Genomic DNA, 23,349 nt, shown 5'->3' with positions numbered 1-23,349 from the left:
ATGATGAGATATTAGTGCGTGGAGGCGTGATGAGCGTATAGAGCCTCACACTTTGTTATTGATTAGAAGAGAATTGTTAACCCCAAAGCTACAGATTACTGCACTCGCATGTGCAACTTTCCATAGTTTAAGTCCGACCATGGATGATGCTGAATGTCCACTCTTGTGGACAGGTTTTCTCGGTGACAGAGATACCCGCTGCGTTAACCACTGTCGATCTCGTGTGTCATCTCCAGTGTCAACGGCTTTCTCGTGGAAGAGACCTTCCGTTGATTTTTAACTGCGTGTCTTCACTTTTCAGTTGCTGAATTTATAATGTGTGTGTTCTATGTTGCTGTATGACTAAGTATCTTACGATTGTTAGCTTTATGTAATTCAGCTACACATCTCAATATCCTGTTCAGGTAGTATGTTTTCATTTCTGCTTTTCGCTCACTTTTATGAAACTAGTGTGTTAACGAATTGGGTCTGGAGCATGTTAGTGGGCGAATGAACAACACAGCAGTATTGGTATATTTGTTTATTATAAAACTTTGTTTATGTACATGATATTCACTTGAGTATCAGACTCCTGTACTTTATTTAACTAGGCCTATAACTAAACTCAGGAAGGAATAAATCTTACAAAGATGAGTGTTACTTTAATACTATATAACAGGAATGATTAAGAAATGTCTCGGCAGTATGTGACTTATGAAGTGAGTTTGCATTTAAATGGAATTAGTTTTTATAAAGGAGGAAGCTTTTCATTGTACTTTTATCATAGCATTTTTATAGAAACATTGAGCACAGGACCGTTTTACTACATGAAATGTGATGACTATGACTTTTGGGCTTTGAGTTTCAATACATTTATGTATTCAGTAGCGTATTTGCAATGAAGCCCATTGACATTTTAGACACACTGCTGTTTGCTGTGGTGAAGCATAAATTACGTTTCAATAAAGGATAATAATACATAAATGTAACAAACAATAACAATGGCAGCTTAACACAGAAGGCCACCAATTAACAACTTTCTTCAGAAATCACATGAAGCAGACACAAACATTTTGTCCATTCATTCATATACTTCGCGTTTCATTTCGTTCGTGAGTAATAACTGCTTGTATGTCGCGTTAGTTACTGAAATGTAGAGAGGGACACAATTCCTGAGTAAGAGTTACCTCGTTGTACTAGCATCAAGTCTAGGCGGACTTGTAACGTGGAAGTAAAACGAGGAAAAGTGGACATGCAATGTTAACTAGTCGTTCAGTTAACAACGCTTCTCATTTAAAAATTCGTATAGTGGGTACCCATTTGCATAAATGTTGCTCGTGGAAGGAACAGTTTAAGACTGACCCTTACTTTTACGTGTGCAGAGTAGTTCGCCATAGTAGGATGTCCACAGTGTTACACTAAAGTACCGGGTGTTCAAAAAGTCAGTATAAATTTGAAAACTTAATAAACCGCGGAATAATGTAGATAGAGAGGTAAAAATTGACATACATGCTTTGAATGACATGGGGTCTTATTAGAACCAAAGAAAAAAAAAAAAGTATTGCTAGACGCGTGAAAGATCTCTTGTGCGCGTCGTTTGGTGACGATCGTGTGTTCAGCCGCCACTTTCGTCATGCTTGGCCTCGCAAGTCCCCAGACCTCAGTCCGTGCGATTATTGGCTTTGGGGTTACCTGAAGTCGCAAGCGTATCGTGATCGACCGACATCTCCAGGGATGCTGAAAGACAACATCCGACGCCAATGCCTCACCATAACTCTGGACACGCTTTACAGTGCTGTTCACAACATTATTCCTCGACTACAGCTATTGCTGAGGAATGATGATGGACGTATTGAGCATTTCCTGTAAGGAACATCATATTTGCTTTGTCTTACTTTGTTATGCTAATTATTGCTATTCCGGCCAGATGAAGCACCATCTGTCGGACATTTTTTGAACTTTTGTATATTTTTGGTTAAATAAAACCCCATGTGTGTCAATTTGTACCTCTCTATCTACATTATTCCGTGATTTATTCAGTTTTCAAAATTATACTGACTTTTTGATCACCCGGTATATGTTGTCAGTGATAGTGTCAAGTAAGTCCACACGAAATGAGCTGCTTCGGAGGAAACTTTTGCTTAGTACGGACTTTGAGAGTTCCTGATTTCATTTCGTAATAAAGTTGGTGGAGAAAGAATAATTCGTGATTTATGTTTTAGACGTATACCGTGCAGTGTGTATTGTTCCACCCGAATTCGATGACCCTCTCTACAACAGCAGTCGGTCGAGTACGTGTAAGTGTGCACCGAGAAAGAAACGTTTATCGGTTTCTTCGTACGCTTAGGAAGAAATGGTAACGTGTGTGTCCGTGATGACGTCGATGACGGGTGTGAGGGATAGACACACAGAACCCGGCAGGGAGGAGGCGGGAACCCCGCTGCTGCCCTCACCGGCGGCGGGCGAGCCCCGCGTTCTTCAGGATGGAGAAGATCTTGGCGCGCGGAATCTTCTCCGCCTCGCGCTCGCGCACTTGCATCTCCTCGGGCGTGAACCAGCTCTCTTTGGCGAGCGCCGCCTCGATGCGAGGGTTCTTGTAGAAGGGGTTCTGCAAGGCGGGCGGCAGCCGCGCCTCGGCCTCCGCGTTCAGCACGACGGCGCGGTGCTGCAGAGCCCTGCGCGAGTCCGCGACCGGCGCCGCCGCCAGCGGCAGAGGCACTCCGAACGCGGGCGCCGGCACGAAGAACTGCGCGCGGGCCACCGCCGCCGCGCACGCCACCACGCACATCGCACACACCAGCTGACGCATCTTCACTGCACACACAAAGAGGCACGCTGTAAACATGGCAACTGGAGAACACGAACGAGCGGCATGTACTGCCGGGTCACATTATGAAATGAAAGTAAGATTGGCGCTTAAAATTCCGTCGACAGCGAGGTCATTAGAGACGGAGCACAATTTCAATTTGCGAAAGGGTGGGGTAGGAAATCGGCCGTGACCTTTTGAAAGGAACCTTACAACAATTTGCCTGGATCGATTTAGGGAAGTAATGATGATGATGATGATGAAGTCCCATAATCCTTGACAAAGCGTAGGGGAGGATGCGGGAGACCCGCACCGCTGTACTAGGCAAGGTCCTACTGGGGGTGGTTTGCCATTACCTTTCTCCGACCGTAATGGGGATGAATGATGATGATGAAGACGGCACAACAACACCCAGTCGTCTAGAGGCAGGTGAAAATCCCTGACTCCGCCGGGAATCGAACCCGGGACCCCGTGCTCGGGAAGCGAGAACGCTACCGCGAGACCACGACCTGTCATGGGAAACCTAAATCTGGATGGCCGGACGCAGCTTTGGACCATAGCCCTCCTGAATTCGAGTCCAGTGTTCTGTGCACCTCGCTGGATGGGTCACATTATGACACGGATACGGGATGGGGGGGGGGGGGGGGTGTAATGAGGGACATAACAACTCCCCCGCCCTCCCCAATCGTATATTTTACCCAAAGCGTTCCCTCTGAATATACGTCAATTTCCAAATTTCTCAGTTATCTTTTGGAGAATAAAGTAGCATGAGAACAAAGAGTCTTGCAAATGGTAAGAAACTCTATATAATGGTAGGGCACTTGCCCGCGAAAGGCAAAGGTCCTGACTTCGAGTCTCGGTCCCGCACACACTTTTAATCTGCCGGGAAGTTTTATATATAATTATTGTAATATTTCTGTAGTTACCACTAACCCGTCAAATCACAAATACACTGGTGTCCAAAATTAAAGCAAGATACCGACATCGAGGAGGATCACTGATGGTGTGGGCAGGGATTATGTTGATCACTCGAACATCTCTTCATGAAACTGTATGGGTGAATCGGAAAGGTTTTACTGATGTCGTATCGTGACGAGGTTTTGACACTTAATACACGGTTGTTGCGAAGTACTGTGCGTCCAGACTTCGTACTGATGGACGACAATGCTCGACCTCATGGAGCAGGAGTGGTTGATGTTTTCTCGGAAACGGAGGATACGGCACGAATGGCGTGGCATGCTCGCTCTCCCGATTTGAATCCCATAGAGCGTGTTCAAATGGCTCTGAGCACTATGGGACTTAACTTCTGAGGTCATCAGTCCCCTAGAACTTAGAACTACTTAAACCTAACTAACCTAAGGACATCACACATATCCATGCCCGGGGCAGGATTCGAACCTGCGACCGAAGCGGTCGCGCTGTTCCAGACTGTAGCGCCCAGAACCGCTCGCCGCCCCCGCCCCCCCCTCCCCCGCCGGCATAGAGCATGTCTGGGATGCACTAGGGAGATGGGTTGCATCACGTCAGCATCCACCAATCACTCTCCAAGATTTGCGAGCAGATCCGCAGGAAGAATGAGCGTTATTGCCTCAACATGATACTGATGACGTTATTCGCAGCACGCTCTGTCGCTGTCAGGTATGTATTGCTGCCAGAGCCAAACTCCTTATGTACTTTAAAGCAGTATCACAGAATCTGATCTATGATAAGATCATTATGAGAGAAATTACTTGGTTTAATCAAAATAGCAACAACTGTTTGAATCTGCCGAAATTTTGGATGGTTCCTTTTCTTCAAAGAGGCGCCTTGATATGTAAAATTCTGCCCTGACAGCAAGGCAGTATGGGAACCCTCTGAGGAATGAAGGCATTATATGCTATCTTTTTCCTGGTGGGTAGAACTTGGCAGAAGAACTCAGCAGTTGGTAGGAGACCTATGTTGACATCAAAAAGTCAATTTCCCCACATACTTAAACAAGACAACTTTTGCAGAGTAAAGACTGCAGCCTGACTTGGCCATGACAAGGAACAGCCTTGTACAGAAGTGAAAAGTGGAAAATAAGCAGTTCAAACAAGAAGAGAATTGAAGCTTTTGAAATGTGGTGCAAAGAAGAATGCTGAAGATTAGATAACTAATGAGGAGATACTGATTGAATTGAGGAAAAAAGAAATTAATGGCAGAACTTCACTAAAGAAGGGATTGGTTGACAGCACATATCCTTGAGGCAGTGCTCACTATATATATATATATATAAAATAAATGATTATGCTGTCAAAGTTTTTCGGGTACACTACTATTATACCGGGTGATCAAAAAGTCAGTATAAATTTGAAAACTGAATAAATCAGGGGATAATGCAGATATAGAGGTACAAATTAACACACATGCTTGGAACGACATGGGATTTTATTAGAACCAAAAAAAAAAAATTACAAACGTTCAAAAAATGTCCGACAGATGGCGCTTCATCTGATCAGAATAGCAATATTGAGAATAACAAAGTAAGACAAAGCAAAGATGATGTTCTTTACAGGAAATGCTCAATGTGTCCACCATCATTCCTCAACATTAGCTGTAGTCGAGGAATAATGTTTTGAACAGCACTGTAAAGCATGACCGGAGTTATGGTGAGGCATTGGCGTCAGATGTTGTCTTTCAGCATCCCTAGAGATGTCGGTCGATCACGATACACTTGCGACTTCAGGTAACCACAAAGCCAATAATCGCACGGACTGGGGTTTGGGGACCTGGTAGGCCAAGCATGAAGAAAGTGGCGGCTGAGCACACGATCATCACCAAACGACGCGCGCAAGAGATCTTTCATGCGTCTAGCAATACTTTGTTTTTTTTTTTTTTGGTTCTAATAAAACCCCATGTCATTCCAAGCATCTGTGTCAATTTTTACTTCTCTATCTACATTATTCCGTGGTTTATTAAGTTTTCAAATTTATAGTGACTTTTTGATCACCCAGTAGATCTTAAATCCATTGCATGGCATACGTAATACTCGAATTTTCGCACAAATGCTTTTCGTACAATGTATTTCTCTCAACTCAATGTCTTCCAAGTTATACGAGAATGGTGTGCTAAGCACAGATATAAAAATTGTTATTGCTATATTAAAAATGTTTTTATATTTTATTATTATTATTATTATTAAACCTCTATGCGTACATATCATGTTAAATTGGGGATGACGGCAAGTTATATTTGGATGGGGTGTAGCAGTAGCAGAAGCAGAGAGTAACAAATGGTGACGTCCTAGAACCAAATCCTGGACCTGCACCTGGTCGCATTATTATGACCACTTGCTTCATCTGTCGCAGGCACTACGAAACCCGCACAAGTGTACTCTGTCTTCAGGCCACGAGTGGCCTACCGGGACCATCCGACCGCCGTGTCATCCTCAGAGGAGGATGCGGATAGGAGGGGCGTGGGGTCAGCACACCGCTCTCCCGGTCGTTGTCATGGTATTCTTGACCGAAGCCGCTACTATTCGGTCGAGTAGCTCCTCAATTGGCATCACGAGGCTGAGTGCACCCCAAAAAATGGCAACAGCGCATGGCGGCTGGATGGTCACCCATCCAAGTTCCGGCTACGCCCAAGAGCGCTTAACTTCGGTGATCTCACGGGAACCGGTGTATCCACTGCTGCACGGCCGTCGCCTACGAAACCCGTGATACGTGAAAATTAGTTGTATGTGAATTTGGGACTACATAGAATGTAAAAAAAAGTATCTGCATAATGCTCGGAATTGATAGAAGTAGAAACAGTTCCTTTGCACCTGGCGATATATGCTTTCCTGCCCCATTAATGTGACCACCTGTCAAAAGTCTGAATAATCACCCTTTGCAGCGTGGAACACTGCTCGACATGCAGGAAGAGGGTCAGTAAGGTTCTGCGAGGTACTGACATGAATGTTGAGCCATGCCGATTTCAGTGCAATTGCCAGGTGCGCTGGGTCTCTCGGTTGAGGATCCATGGCATGAACAGTCTGATCGAAATGGTCCCACTGATTCTCGAATGGGTTTAAATCCGGAGAACTTGGTTGCCACGGGAGTACACTAAACTTATCGCGGTGCTCTTCGAATCACGCACGTCCACTGTGAACTGTCTGACGTGTGATGGTAGACGCCATCGCGCCGACGGAAAACAAACTGCATGTAATGGTGGACATGGTCTCCAAAGATAGCCGCATACTTCTGTTGATCCACTTTGTCTTCCATAATGACGAGATCACCCAGATAATGCCACGAAAATATTCCCAAGAACAAAAGGATCCCTTGGTTGTTGCAGGGTATTTGCTTCCAGACGTTTCACACCGCCACACCAACGGCCATCTGTCTGATGGAGCACAGAACGCCAGTTGCCGCCACTCAGTGGACGTCCAGTTGCGGCAGTGGCGTGCAAATTCCAGCCTTCGTCGCTGATGAATGGCAGTCAGTACGGGTGCGTGAACCAATCGCCTGTCGCGGAGGCCCATACGTAGCAGTGTTCGCTGAACCGTCACTGAGGAGACACTGCTGGTAGCCCCTTGGTTCATCTGGGCGGTCACTTGTTCAACAGTTGCACGTCTTTAAATGAAACAACAAGTTTACTGTTACCAGTCACCGTTTTATTTATTTCCACGACGCGTTTCGAAGGTTTAAACCTCCATCATTGGGTGGATTTACATTAGTTAGTATGACATTTGTGTGTGTGTTGTGTTACGATTTTTGGAGGAATTTGTGGCACTGCCTAGTGGAGAAACAAGACACTATTTCAGAATATGGTTTATGATTACTTTTGACAAAAAATTAAACTGATGTCTAATGGTAAACATTAAATAAGTAAACTAGAGTACCTCCAGTGGTCACAGGTTCCTTTTGCTGTCGTAACACATCACATGTATACTGCCACATTTGTAAACAAATATGGCGACTGGAATCAGCTGGGTGCAAGGTTCGTATAGCAGAAGAGAAGACATAATCGCAAAGTGCAAAGAATATACATCGTAACAACATTATTACAGAATAATTGTTTAAAGCATTTGGAGGTGTTTGTTTTGAGGTATCGAATACATGTGTGTGTGCTTCAGGTGGTATATAAACCCAATTTTGACAAGTTAAAACAGCTAAACATTCGTACTCGTTTATACAAGAAGGTGAAATGTTAAAATAGCTTAAACTTCATACTTGTTAATAACGATTAGGTAAAATGTTACAGACTTGAATTACAATGATCATATTGGCTACAGCAGTAAAATCATACATAGATGACACTCTTTGATTGGGATTAATAAACAGATGTGAGGGGCTGGAGGCAGAAGGAGAGGAAGAGAGAGAGAAAGTGTGTGTGTGTGTGTGTGTGTGTGTGTGTGTGTGTGTGTGTGTGTGTGTGTGTGTGAGAGAGAGAGAGAGAGAGAGAGAGAGAGAGAGAGAGATAGATAGAGAGGAAAGAGTGATTATATGAGAGCAAACATTTATATGGCAAGGGGTCTTAAGATTGCATGTTACATATATTAGCTGCCTAAAGGCAGTCACGGTAAAGCTTAACCTAAAAATGTTCGCATTTAAAGTTGTACGTCTATTCGCCTGTACTCTTCTCCGCAGCCGTCGTTCACCCCTGTTATCTATGGCCCGAAGTGCACCACAGTTGTCATGGTGCCCATTTTGGATAGCGCCATTTTGCCATGCATGGTATACTTTAACCACGGTGGCACCCACACTACGTCGCCGTACCAATAGCAGTGCCTAACGGCAAGTCATGACACACTACTAACAATCCTGCAGTGCACGGTTTGTGCATCATTCCCATAAAGGTGGATACCCATACAGTAAATAGATTTCCGTCTACACGGCTCAATTATGAAAAGTTTAATTATAACCACGCTGTAGTCAACAAAGATTGCTAAACATTTGTGCGCCACATCTTTTTCCGTCTCGTGTGTCGGTCCGCGTCGAGATGTTTACTACCAGTATGCAGTAGCACTCTCACTCGCTGCTGGAGCACTGACTGTTTTTCAAGTTATGTTGTCCTGTTAATTTACATCATTAAACCAATATCGCACTAAACAATTCTGGGTCGCTCTATCGAATGAGAGCCTAGAATTCCACTTTTAAAAAAAATCTAACGACAAACATAGTGACGTTTTTTTGTTGATACTGTGCGCCACAGGAAATGCATGATAAGCAATATCTGTTTGGCGTGACACCCTCAACACGCTGTAGAGAGTAATAGTAGTAGTAATGAATGCCGACCCAATCACCCGCAGTTTGTCTTATTCTCTGTTAGCAATGGAAATAGCTTTCTTGTCCTCTACGTTCACACGTACGTCGCCAACTGAAGGTGTATGGAACATGCATGCTGAGATACGGGACTACTCATGCCATCGCCAGTCACCACCAGTGAAATATGGGCTTCTACTCATGAAGCCTTACAACAGCAGCTAAGGTAGAATATCTCCAGATCTGTCTTACACTGCAGAAACTTTTGTTGCATGTAGGTGCATCTCCAACCGCTGATTTTCGTACCACAAAATCATCTTGTAACGCTGGCAGTAAAACGAGTAAGCTCTGAAGTGTGAATAAAATGCGTAATGAAGTTCGTTTCCATGAATGTTAGTGCGAGGGAGTGAGAACTTAAATGTCAAAGCTGTAATACTTGGCAAAGCATTGTGAAATCAGCAGCGCTTAATAATAATAATAATAATAATAATAATAATATCTATAAAAATAATAAATTCTTAAACATCAGTGTAGCAGGCTACCCATGAACAAAAGTCTGGTATTATATTCATCTCTGGCACCGACAAGTACAATATTTATAGTTTTCTTGGCCTTTAAGCAGTTTTCTTTTTGTTTCATATGCAAAAGGTTTTCCCGGAATATGTTTATGGTATCACTACAAAAACCAGATTGAAAACCCCGAGGCTATAGTTTTTCCATCTACTCAGATGGTTGTAAAAGTTACAATAAGCAGTTTATTTCAAATGTTGGGTTGGGTTGATATGGGGGAAGAGACCAAACTGCGAGGTCATCGGTCTCATCGGATTAGGGAAGGATGGGGAAGGAAGTCGGCCGTGCCCTTTCAAAGGAACCATCCCGGCATTTGCCTGAAGCGATTTAGGGAAATCACGGAAAACCTAAATCAGGAAGGCCAGACGCGGGATTGAACCGCCGTCCTCCCGAATGCGAGTCCAGTGTGCTAACCACTGCGCCACCTCGCTCGGTATATTTCAAATGTTAATAAACATAGATATGATTCTATAGGTGGTTTGCAAAAAAGAGACCCCAACCATACTGTGCAGAAAGTTCAAGGGGGCTCTAGAATATTCTCAGCTTTAATTGGTCCCTGAAGAGAATGTGTTTGCCATACAGAAAGCAATGAAAACCGGGTTGTCATATCAGAGAATACAGGAATTTTTGGACCCATCTGCAACTGAAGTCCACGCTCTCTCAACATTTTATTAAAGGGAGGAATCTTTTGTTGTAGGTATCAACATTACCTCCTGGTGAATGTAAAATACATATTTGATAGATAGCATTCTAAGTGTTTGAATATCACTGTCACAGGCGAAGAATTCTGGATCTGTAACTGCGATGTTCGACTGTAGCAGCATTCCGAAAACTACGTTCTGTGAACAAGAGAGCTGTGTCTGTTTCTTCCACTACAGGGAGATTGTCGGTAAAGTTTTCGATAAGAGACACGTCATTGGGAATGTCATTGGTGACGGAACATCAGCTAATCGTCAGTTATCCCAGGATATGGGCGAAAATCTGTCCGACATTCGACTGAAGTAATCGACTGTCGAACGGGGATACGAACCCTATTATTTTCGACTGCAAGTCTAGCGCCTTAACCACAGCATTACTAACTCAATTGTTCTTTATCTGGACAAACTGTAGCACATTGGTCAAATATTTGTGCCCTCTGTTTAGTTGTATCCAGCATCAGTGTTTTTGAGCACCTTTTCTGTTTTCCTGAACGTGCCCCGATCTAAACAGCCTGCTTCGGACAGGCAAAGAAATTAATGAAAACATCGTGAAACACAGACTGAAAGCTCCTGATCTTGGATAAAATTACTTAAAGAGTCTTTTTGGCGGATGAGGAAAACATCGTGTATCACGAAAATTCTTTTGAAAGAGTAAAATAAATCACTTGTAGCCACCTCAATGTAAAGAATATAATTTGTTTACGTGTTTCTCTTATTATTGTATTGATACTTGTATCGCTAGTGTTTGAGTTACAGCAACAACTACTACTTCACTGTAAAAATCGTGAAGGAAATGGAAAGTGTTACGCATTGGGAAACCGCGGCGCGCTGTCGAACATGTACTCCAGTACTTCCTGCCTGAGAAGAGTTGAATGGCTGGCATGACATGGGGCCATCATACCGAAAGATCACGCAGACTGTTTTCAATAGTGCAATGACTGCAGAACGAGTGGTGATGAGATGGACCCGGGACAACAGCATGACGACAAGAGTGGGCACAGGTACTTCCACAAGGGCTACGTCACGAGAGATCGTATGATCGCTCAACTCGATCTGACGTGTAGTCGGTTGACAACAGCTGAAATATGGGCAGGGATTACAGGCCGAGTGCTACCGCAAACCGTTGGGAACAGATTACTAGAAACCAGGATGAGATCTCGAATTGCCATTCGTCATTTACCACTGACACTATAGCACAGTCAACAGAGACTTGCATGATGTAGAGCCAGAGTCAGCCGGGACGCCGAGTGGCATTTTGTGGTTCTCAGTGATACTTTTGCTGGTGGCGGTCAGGTAGACGCGAACGTTTCCGTAGACGATCAGGTGAAAGGTCACAGGAAGCAGCGACTCTCGAGACTGATACCCCTCCAACATCTGATATCATGATGCTGGGAGCTGTTGGCTGTGACAACAGACCTGATTTGGTGTTTGTTGAAGGGAGGCTCAATGCTTGCCAATATGTGGCAAAAACGATAAACCCTGCTGTAGTATCCTTCATGGCCAGGGTATCAAGTGGCGTATTTCAGCAGGATAATGCAAGACTTCACACCGCAGTTCACAGCACAAACACCTTGACAAATGTACGGATTTTTGTCTGACAACTGAGTCCTCTGAGTTGTCACCCATAGAGCATATCTGGGCTGCGATGAGAAGGCGGTTACTTTCGTACCAGGCAGCAATCGTCATGAGCTGACAGTTGTCAAGTATGGCAAGAAATTCCTGAAGATGACATTCAGAAGCTGTTTGTCTCCAGGCTCAAACAGTTTCAAGATATTTTATATTCTTCTGCGCCCGCTGTGTATTACGTGTCTTTTAAGGACTTTGTATAATTATAATTCCAAGAACACTGCTAAGTTCGATTGCTTTTATTTTACAATAGATCTATTTCACCTGAACTGCCATTATGAGGTTATCTCGAAGTAAATGGTACATAATTTTGGTACAATATTTCTAAGTTTATGGACAATTATTAAAAGGATTTCATTACTATACATTTTACATACGTCGTACCATCAGACGTATTTAAAAATTTATAATAACGAAACCCATTTAATAACGTAAAAATATATAATAATGAAATCAATTTCAAAAGTCTAGGAAATCTAAATGCCTGTGACCCGACGGGGATCTGAACCATAGTCCTCCCGAATGCCAGTCCAGTTTGGAATGCAATGAAAGTTTAATCATTGAATACTCCAAAATATTTGATTAATATCGGACTTGTGCTTTGTACTGTAACACTTACCGTTTCTGTCAGTGTGTTTTCGGTAATGTGTAACAGTATAAAACATTCCGAAGTGACTGCTGCAAATAAATAATTGCTTTACAAATTTATTTGAAAATACCTCCCAAAAGAGATAAAAATACATTCCAGTAAATATGTGTTAACGCACCAAATAAGTCGACTGCCGTAAGCCATATTCATGTTACGTATTTTTCCACCTACTTCCGTCGATGCGAAGCAAAAATCGCGTGGAAAGAAAGCGGTTATCTTACGTGGAAAGTTGGCTCATAAAGAAGCCCAGCAGGCTGCAATCCGCAAAGTGATCGGCAGATGGACTTTCCCAGGCCACCGTGTCTTGGACCCGGTTAGAAATCTCTGGATTAAATGCACAACCTGCAGACACGTCTAGGACAGCTTTCCTTCTAGAAAGTGGATGCGTAGTGTGGCTGTGAGACGAGATATTCTCGCTCTTCAGGGTCGTCTGATTACGGAGGGAATAAGGGTATCCGATGACAACGATAGTGCACGTCGCCTCCTTTAAATCTTGTTAAGAGAAGAATTTATGTAACAAAAATAAATAAATAAATACATTTACATCGTAATAAATGTTTATTTTTACAGCCTCATTTGAATGACGAATGATTGAAGGATAGTTTCGATTTCATACAGAGTGAACATGAAATCCATTGACAACATTTCAGAGGTTGTTCAGGGATATTTGAGTATTTTGGAGCAAGAGACTCGTGATCTCCGATGGCTCGTTACAGAATGATTGCAGTTCGTTTGATTTCTTCACAATCAGCCTAGAATTATGCAATAAAAATGGTGTATTAGAATTTCTATATTTTATAGCTAACTGTACAGCTGAGTTCATAAATAAGGGAAAAAATGAAGTTTCTAAATGTATTCGCTTTACTTGTGGCGTGGGACTACTTACAATTAGAAATAAAAGGGTATGTGCTTAATAAGTTAAAAACAGTTAGGCAAGTGACTTTCGAAATGTATTTATCTTAGCAGGAGTTAAATTTGAAATAAAATAAGTCATAAAGTAGTTGAAAACATTCCACATACTGGAAGAACGAAGAGAAGATTAGACTCAGCACAAGATCAGATTGGACGTAGGCGGTGGTGTAAATCGACCATACATTTTCAAAGGAAGTACCCCAGCTTCACTCTGCTCTAGGAAACCTAAATGCCCGTCACCCGACGGGAATCTGAACCATACGTCCCCTGAATGCAAGTCCATTGTGCCAGACACTCCGCCATCTCGCTCAGTCATAAAGTTGGAAGTGTGTAGCCTCTTTCCATGTTAGAGAACAGTCCATTTGGCTGCAAACAGAAACTATCAAGCGCCTTTTTGTTCGAACTACCCGACTTATACGAAAGAGGAGTCAGTAAGTTCTTCAAGCTGCTTCTAATAGCCAACCATAAAATTATTAAACTTTGGATCTCTTCATACATTTTCCAACTCTGATTCACACGTATTTCTTACTTACAGTTTTCTATTGGTTCAAATGGTTCAAATGGCTCTGAGCACTATTGGACTCAACTGCTGAGGTCATTAGTCCCCTAGAACTTATAACTAGTTAAACCTAACTAACCTAAGGACATCACAAACATCCATGCCCGAGGCAGGATTCGAACCTGCGACCGTAGCGGTCTTGCGGTTCCAGACTGCAGCGCCTTTAACCGCACGGCCACTTCGGCCGGCAGTTTTCTATTGCTTTTGTTGTTATTATTGTATTTTTGATTAGTGTTATTTGTTTATATGATGTACGTGCTGTGAGCCAATAATCATCAGTGAACTGGTACCCTGTCCGTTCTGTCTTGCACCCTAATCCCAAAACAGCAACAAAGGTAGAGATATGTTTAAACACTGTGGTATCACTGCAGACCGCCACTATAGTGAAAAAACTTATTTTCGTGTTTAAGTTCTAAAATATGTAGCTGTGTTTAAACTGTTGGTTCTAAATCTGAAAACCACGCTGTTAGATACTTCACGAGAGTAAAATTTTTCATAATTCTCACAAATGGTGCCACGCGACTGCCTAAATTATTTCTTGAGCTGACATGTAAATGTAAATGTATGGCATAGAGGCCTGGGATATCCCGAGAGGTGAGTTTGGCCACCTGTCCGAAAGTGTGTTCTTACTCCACGCACATTGTGGATATATGAGAGTTTTATGTGTATCTACAGAGTTTAGGTAAGTATAATGGGTGCTTGTACAGTGTGGTGTTGGATTTGTGTTGTTATGGATGAAGGGGAGGAAGAGGCTGAAACCAAATGTCAGTACATAAGTTGTTCCCCTCGAATAGCACGAAGGAGGTCACCGAACTTAACATCCCCAACCAACTGACAGATCACCATGAACAAGTTCACATGCCCATACTTCATGAGAGACTGCGGAGAGGCCTGAAATTTAATCCAGGACATTGGCGGAAAGGCTGGCTTACAGGGTCAGGAACTTACGCCACCACCTCTCCTTCTCCTGCTTGCCAAATACTGGCGGTGAAAATTTCATCTATCACCAGGTTTCGAACCGGCTTACCCCCAAGATACTAAAAGGTATCAGATAGATTATATAATGGTAAGACAGAGATTTAGGAACCAGGTTTTAAATTGTAAGACATTTCCAGGGGCAGATGTGGACTCTGACCACAATCTATTGGTTATGACCTGTAGATTAAAACTGAAGAAACTGCAAAAAGGTGGGAATTTAAGGAGATGGGACCTGGATAAACTAAAAGAACCAGAGGTTGTACAGAGATTCAGGGAGAGCATAAGGGAGCAATTGACAGGAATGGGGGAAATAAATACAGTAGAAGAAGAATGGGTAGCTTTGAGGGATGAAGTAGTGAAGGCAGCAGAGGATCAAGTAGGTAAAAAGACGAGGGCTAGTAGAAATCCTTGGGTAACAGAAGAAATATTGAATTTAATTGATGAAAGGAGAAAATATAAAAATTCAGTAAGTGAAACAGGCAAAAAGGAATACAAACGTCTCAAAAATGAGATCGACAGGAAGTGCAAAACGGCTAAGCAGGGATGGCTAGAGGACAAATGTAAGGATGTAGAGGCCTATCTCACTAGGGGTAAGATAGATACCGCCTACAGGAAAATTAAAGAGACCTTTGGAGATAAGAGAACGACTTGTATGAATATCAAGAGCTCAGATGGAAACCCAGTGCTAAGCAAGGAAGGGAAAGCAGAAAGGTGGAAGGAGTATATAGAGGGTCTATACAAGGGCGATGTACTTGAGGACAATATTATGGAAATGGAAGAGGATGTAGATGAAGATGAAATGGGAGATACGATACTGCGTGAAGAGTTTGACAGAGCACTGAAAGACCTGAGTCGAAACAAGGCCCCCGGAGTAGACAATATTCCATTGGAACTACTGACGGCCGTGGGAGAGCCAGTCCTGACAAAACTCTACCATCTGGTGAGCAAGATGTATGGAACAGGCGAAATACCCTCAGACTTCAAGAAGAATATAATAATTCCAATCCCAAAGAAAGTAGGTGTTGACAGATGTGAAAATTACCGAACTATCAGCTTAATAAGTCACAGCTGCAAAATACTAACACGAATTCTTTACAGACGAATGGAAAAACTAGTAGAAGCCAACCTCGGGGAAGATCAGTTTGGATTCCGTAGAAACACTGGAACACGTGAGGCAATACTGACCTTACGACTTATCTTAGAAGAAAGATTAAGGAAAGGCAAACCTACGTTTCTAGCATTTGTAGACTTAGAGAAAGCTTTTGACAATGTTGACTGGAATACTCTCTTTCAAATTCTAAAGGTGGCAGGGGTAAAATACAGGGAGCGAAAGGCTATTTACAATTTGTACAGAAACCAGATGGCAGTTATAAGAGTCGAGGGATATGAAAGGGAAGCAGTGGTTGGGAAGGGAGTAAGACAGGGTTGTAGCCTCTCCCCGATGTTGTTCGATCTGTATATTGAGCAAGCAGTAAAGGAAACAAAAGAAAAATTCGGAGTAGGTATTAAAATTCATGGAGAAGAAATAAAAAACTTTGAGGTTCGCCGATGACATTGTAATTCTGTCAGAGACAGCAAAGGACTTGGAAGAGCAGTTGAATGGAATGGACAGTGTCTTGAAAGGAGGATATAAGATGAACATCAACAAAAGCAAAACAAGGATAATGGAATGTAGTCTAATTAAGTCGGGTGATGCTGAGGGAATTAGATTAGGAAATGAGGCACTTAAAGTAGTAAAGGAGTTTTGCTATTTGGGGAGCAAAATAACTAATGATGGTCGAAGTAGAGAGGATATAAAATGTAGACTGGCAATGGCAAGGAAAGCGTTTCTGAAGAAGAGAAATTTGTTAACATCCAGTATTGATTTAAGTGTCAGGAAGGCATTTCTGAAAGTATTCGTATGGAGTGTATCCATGTATGGAAGTGAAACATGGACGATAAATAGTTTAGACAAGAAGAGAATAGAAGCTTTCGAAATGTGGTGCTACAGAAGAATGCTGAAGATTAGATGGGTAGATCATGTAACTAATGAGGAAGTATTGAATAGGATTGGGGAGAAGAGAAGTTTGTGGCACAACTTGACCAGAAGAAGGGATCGGTTGGTAGGGCATGTTCTGAGGCATCAAGGGATCACCAATTTAGTATTGGAGGGCAGCGTGGAGGGTAAAAATCGTAGAGGGAGACCACGAGATGAATACACTAAGCAGATTCAGAAGGATGTAGGTTGCAGTAGGTACTGGGAGATGAAAAAGCTTGCACAGGATAGAGTAGCATGGAGAGCTGCATCAAACCAGTCTCAGGACTGAAGACCACAACAACAACAACATACCCCCAAGTTGAATACAACCGCCCAGGAGTGTGTTAGCGACCTCAGCGGTGGAGGCGTGTTTCTTTAACCCACCTCACACGTGAGCTGAAGGTCAAGATACTCATCCCAATAAAGAAAAGGATGACACAAGCAAAAAGTAAGTGAAGACCTAGATCACTGAGTACTTTGGGCATGGAAGGAACTGTGAATGCCGGCCGAAGTGGCCGTGCGGTTAAAGGCGCTGCAGTCTGAAACCGCAAGACCGCTACGGTCATAGGTTCGAATCCTGCCTCGGGCATCGATGTTTGTGATTTCCTTAGGTTAGTTAGGTTTAACTAGTTCTAAGTTCTAGGGGACTAATGACCTCAGCAGTTGAGTCCCATAGTGCTCAGAGCCATTTTTTTTGAACTGTGAATATCGCTTGTATTTCTTCCAGCTCAACGAAGCTTTTCAACTTGGCGTGCAACAGAGGCATTCGCTCGAATAGCTGTGTGGAATACCTGAGTCATATTTTACCACAGTACTCTCGAATTTTCTGTTCGAAGATCTTGTACACAAACATGGCTCCATATTTACTTGAGTGGGTCATATCGGCCACTGTTGGAAGTTCTCCAAAATTTTCAACAAACCAGGCATGGACGTTCCTTGTCCTGTAAGAGGCACAGTAATTTGGTCAAGAATCAAATGGTTTTGAGGGTGGACGTGAATGATTTCCAACTGTCATTTAATAGCCACTACCACACTACTAAAAGCCACGAGAAGACATCTCACAAGTGTACTGAGTCATCGCAAGCTTGAATAAATCATCCATGACAGCATCTATTCAGTCCCTAAGGTCATCATACCTTAAATCCAACTGTCTGTTCAAAACTAACTGTGTCGTGACCCATCCAATGAAACTACAAATTTCTAGTTCAAATGGCTCTGAGCACTATGGGACTCAACTGCTGAGGTCATTAGTCCCCTAGAACTTAGAACTAGTTAAACCTAACTAACCTAAGGACATCACAAACATCCATGCCCGAGGCAGGATTCGAACCTGCGACCGTAGCGGTCTTGCGGTTCCAGAGTGCAGCGCCTTTAACCGCACGGCCACTTCGGCCGGCAAATTTCCAGTTGTTTAGGTTCTAATGAGCTACTTCACGAATGCATATCAGGTGCAAATCTGCGTACAGCGATCTTACTACAGGAACTCCCGTGGATCATCTGGTTCTGTATCTCACTGAAGATTGTCACTTCTGTGCTCTCCTGACGGATACATGTGTGGTTCATTAACTACATTAGGGATGGAAAACCACTCCCTTACAATGTTGGCCTGAACAGTGATGTGAAGGACATCATATTTCTGAAACTTCTGTGAAGGGTATATTTTATGATCGTCTGCAGAATCTGAACGCAGCTTCCTTCACTATTGCCCACCGGCGACACCTATGATACTGTTACGCTGGTTTGCCTTGCATAAGTTAATTGGCTGATGTTTTAGTTACTAGATAATCCATCCAACTGTTCTCTTTATGACATTTAAGTCACATGATCGGTTTCTTAATTATGCAATTCCGTCTTCAGACGTGCTTGTGGCAAGTCCTACTCAACCGAAACACTGAAGCACATAAAATGATCTAAAACGTAACCACATCTAAAATAAGTAGTGTTACTCTGTTTCAGTGTTTCGATTGTGCAGGACTGCCACAAGTACATCTGAAGATGAAATTGTATAACTTATAAATCAATCAGTATTGAATAACGACAGTAAAAGGCTGAGTGGATAATCCAGTAACAGCATCTTAATGAAAAACAGCGGAGCACCCGGAAGGTTCCATCCATGAAGATGAATAATAATAAAAAAAACTACGTGTTGTCACATGTGGTAATTATCTGAGGCAACTGGGTTCGGGGAACAGGCGATACTTTTAGTCCAAAATTTGGAAATTTGTGGTAAGATCTTATGGGAAGAAACTGCTAAGGTCATCGGTCTCTAAGCTTACACACTATTTAATGTGACTTAAACTAACTTACGTTAAGGACCACACACAAACCCATGCCCGAGGGAGGACTCGGACCTTCGACGGGGTGGAGCCGCGCGGACCGTGACAAGACGGCCGGCGTGCCATGTGGCTCTTATACGATGTTACTTCACAATTTCAGTAGAGCATTCTTTAAAGCGAGCTTATGATATTTACACTTACATCCCAGTACATTTGCCTTGTCATGGTATTTTTGTGTTACGAATATGTGCTTATTTAATTGACACGGCTGCATGCCTTCAGTGAAATGGTCCGCACGCTGAGAGCACATATTCCTCCATTATTCAGAAAACTGTGCATTATTCTGGAAAATAAATGTTCAACAGGCTTCTGCTACTATAAAAATTGAATACGATCAAAAACGGACTACATACTTTCAAGCACACGTTGAAGGCTTTTTTCACGTTAAATTTTTTCTGTTCACTTCAAGAGACACGTTTTACTGTGATTTTTGCAATTGTAACTTACTAAATCGCGTAGAATTCAGGATACCTACTGCGTGGTTCTGTCATTTAGATTTACGTTTCCTGTGGTTTTCACAAATCGTTTCAGGAAAATACAAGGCTACACTCCATACGAATACATTCAGAAAATACCACCTAGCAGTTAAATATTTATTCAGTGTTATCAAATTTCTCTTCTTCAGAAACTATTTTCTTGGCATTGCCAGTCTACGTCTCTACTTCGGTCGTCATCAGTTATTTTACTGCCCAAATAGCAAAACTCATCTGCTACTTTTAGTGTCTCGTTTCCTAATCTAATTCCCTCGGCTTCGCTTGATTTAATTCGACTACATTCCAGTACCATGTGTTTGCTTTTGTTGATGTTCATCTTATATCCTCCTTTCAAGACGCAGTCCATTCTGTTCAACTGCTCTTGCAAGTCCTCTGCTGTCTTTGACAGAATTACGCGTACAATGTCGTCGGCAAACCTCAAACTTTTTATTTCTTCTTCCTGAACTTTAAATTCTTATTCCAAGATTTTCTTTGGTTTCCTGTACTGCTTGTTCAATGTTCAGATTGAATAAAATCGGCAATAGGCTAAAACCCTGCCTCACTCTGTTCTCAATCGCTGCTTCCCTTTCATGCCTCTCGATACTCACAACTGCCGTCTGATATCTGTTCAAGTTGTAAATAACGTTTTGATCCGTGTTTTTTTATCTTTACTACCCTTAGAATTTCAAAGAGAGTGTTCCAGTCAACATTGTCAAAAGATTCCTCTAAGTCTACAAATGATGTTAACATAGATGATGTCAACATAGGTTTGCCTTTCCCTAACCTATCTTCGAAGAGAAATCGTAGGGTCAGTACTGACTTGCCCGTTCCTATATTTCTCCGGAATCCAAAGCGTTCTTGCCTGAGCTCAGCTCCTACCAGTTTGTTTTTCGTTTTCCTTTAAAGAATTCATGTTAGTTTCTTGTAACAATGACTTATAAAGTAATAGTTCAATAACTTTCACATCTGTCAGCACCTGCTTTCTTTGGAATTAGAATTGTTACACTCATCTTGAAGTCTCAGGATATTTCGTCTGTCTCATCATGTTGCACACCTGATGGAATACTTTTGTTATGGCCGGCGCCCCCAAGGTTATAAGTATTTCTGATAGAATGTCATCTACTCAAGGGGCCTAGTTTAGACCTATAACTTTCAGTGCTCTGTCAAAAGCTACTTGCAGTATCATATTTCTTATCTCATCTTCATCTGCGTCCTCTTCTCCTTCTGTAATATTGCCTTCAAGTCTATTCCTGTTGTACAGCCCCTCCGTATTCTCCTTCCAACTTTCAGCTTTCCATTCTTTGCTTAGTTCTAGTTTTCCATCTGAGCTCTTGATATTCGTATAGCACCTTCTCTTTAATTTTCCTAGAGGCGGTATTGATCTTTCTCCAGGAGACACATGCTTCCATCTCCTTTCATTTGTCCTCTAGCTGTTCCTGCTTAGCCATTTTGCACTTCCTGTCACCCTCATTTTTTAGACGTTTGTATTCCATTTAGTCTGCTTCAATTGCTGCATTACTATATTTTCTCCTTGTGGTGTCACCGCCGGACACCACACTTGCTAGGTGGTAGCTTAAATCGGCCGCGGTCCATTTAGTACATGTCGGACCCGCGTGTCGCCACTGTGTGATCGCAGACCTAGCGCCACCACAAGGCAGGTTTCGATATACGATAGAGCACTCGCCCCAGTTGTACGGACGACATTGCTAGCGACAATACGGACGAAGCCTTCCTCTCATTTGTCGAGAGACAGTTAGAATAGCCTTCTGCTAAGTCCATGGCTACGACCTAGCAAGGCGCCATTAGCCTTACCTAGTTTGAGAGTTATCGTGTAAATGTCTCAAGAAGAACGCTGTATTCATCAAAGAATAAAAGATAAGTATTTGAGGAGCTGCATACTTTTCTTATGAGAATTCACTACTTATCCTGTTACAGAATTCACGCCCGTCTGCGTTAGATAGCTTCCATTTAGGCCGCCTCTATCTACAAGGTGTTGGCACATTTACCAACACAGCACTCCTTTCATCAGTTAAACCTCTGGTTCTTTCAATTTATCGAGGTCCCATCTCCTTAATTTTCTACTTTGTTACGATTTATTCAGTTTTAATCTACACTTTATAACAATAAATTGTGGTCAGAGTCAACATCCGCCGCTGGAATTATCTTGCAGTTAAAAATATGGCTCCGAAATCTCTGTCTTACGGTCATATAATCAAACTGAAACCTTCCGGTGTCTCCAGCCCTCTTCCACGTACACAACCTTCTTTCATGATTCATAAACCAGATGTCAGCTATAACTAAATTATGTTCTGCGCAAAATTCTACCAGGTGGCTTCTTCTTTCCATCCTTTCCTCCAGACCATATTCACCTGCTATTATTCCTTTTTTTCCTTTTCCTACTATGGAATTTCAGCCCCTTATCGCAATTAAAATTTTGCTTCCCTTAACTATCTGAATACTTTCCTTTATCTCATCATACATTTCTTCAATCTCTTTATCATCTGCAGGGCTAATTGCCATATAAACTTGTGTTACTGTGGCTGGTGTTGGCTTTGTGTCTATTTTGGCTACGATCATGCTTTCACTATGCTGTTCATAGTGTCTTACCTGCATTTCTATTTTCTTATTCATTATTAGACCTACTCCTGCATTATCCTTACATGGTTTTGTATTCGCAACGCTTTACTCACAAGACCAGAAGTCCTGGTCCTCCTGCCAATGAATTTCGCTAATTGATACTATATCTAAATTCAACCTCTCCGTTTTCTTTTTTAAATTTTCTACCTGCCTGCTCGATTAAGGGATCTAACATTCCACGCTCAGACCCGCAGAATGTCAGTATCATTTCGCCTGATGATATCTTCCCGAGTAGTCCCCGCCTGCAGATACGAATGGAGCACTATTTTGCCTCCGGAATATTAAACCGGGAGGATGCCATGATCATTTAACCATACAGTAGAACTGCATGCTCTTGGAAGAAATTGCGGCTGCAGTTTCCCATTGCTTTCAGCTGATCGCAGTTCCACCCACAGCAAGATGATGTTGGCTGATGTTACAAGGCCAGATCAGTCATCCAGACTGTTGCCTCGGCAACTACTGAAAAGGCTGCTGCTCCTCTTCAGGAACCACACGTTAGTCTGGCCTCTCAAGAGACACCCGCCCATTGCGGTTGCACCTACGGTACGACTATCCGTATCGCTGAGGCAAGCAAGTCACCCCGCCACGGCAAGGTCCATGGTTCATGATTAACCGCTTATTGTAGAGGTATACTCTTCCAGCGAACCATTCGCGACTAGAACAGGAAAGAGGAGGAGTGACAGTGGTGTACAAAGTACCCTCAGTCACACACCATAAGGTAACTTGCAGAGTGTAGATGTAGACGTAGTTCCGTGATCACGCATCATTCTTACAATGGACCCATGGGACTGAAAATAATACATAAATAAATAAAACCTTTGTGTTCAAATGTTCAAACGTGTGTGAAATCTTATGGGACTTAACTGATAAGGTCATCAGTCCTTAAGCTTACGCACTACTTAA

The 23,349-nt window shown here is 42.6% G+C and overlaps 1 protein-coding gene across 1 annotated transcript in view; it reads right to left on the bottom strand.

The window, feature by feature from the left end:
* Positions 1 to 505: 505 nt before the first annotated feature.
* Positions 506 to 23,349, bottom strand: part of LOC126471319 (uncharacterized) — a 42,727-nt gene continuing 19,883 nt past the window's right edge. The window contains exon 3 of the mRNA XM_050099441.1: positions 506 to 2,793. Within this exon, the coding sequence (XP_049955398.1) occupies positions 2,429 to 2,793 (365 nt within the window). The 3' untranslated portion in view covers positions 506 to 2,428. The remainder of the gene's footprint in view (positions 2,794 to 23,349) is intronic.

This window comes from Schistocerca serialis, chromosome 3, assembly GCF_023864345.2.
Source record: "Schistocerca serialis cubense isolate TAMUIC-IGC-003099 chromosome 3, iqSchSeri2.2, whole genome shotgun sequence".
Lineage (NCBI taxonomy): Eukaryota > Metazoa > Arthropoda > Insecta > Orthoptera > Acrididae > Schistocerca > Schistocerca serialis.
Note: the sequence above shows the minus strand (reverse complement) of the source record. Positions and strands in the feature narration are given on the sequence as shown.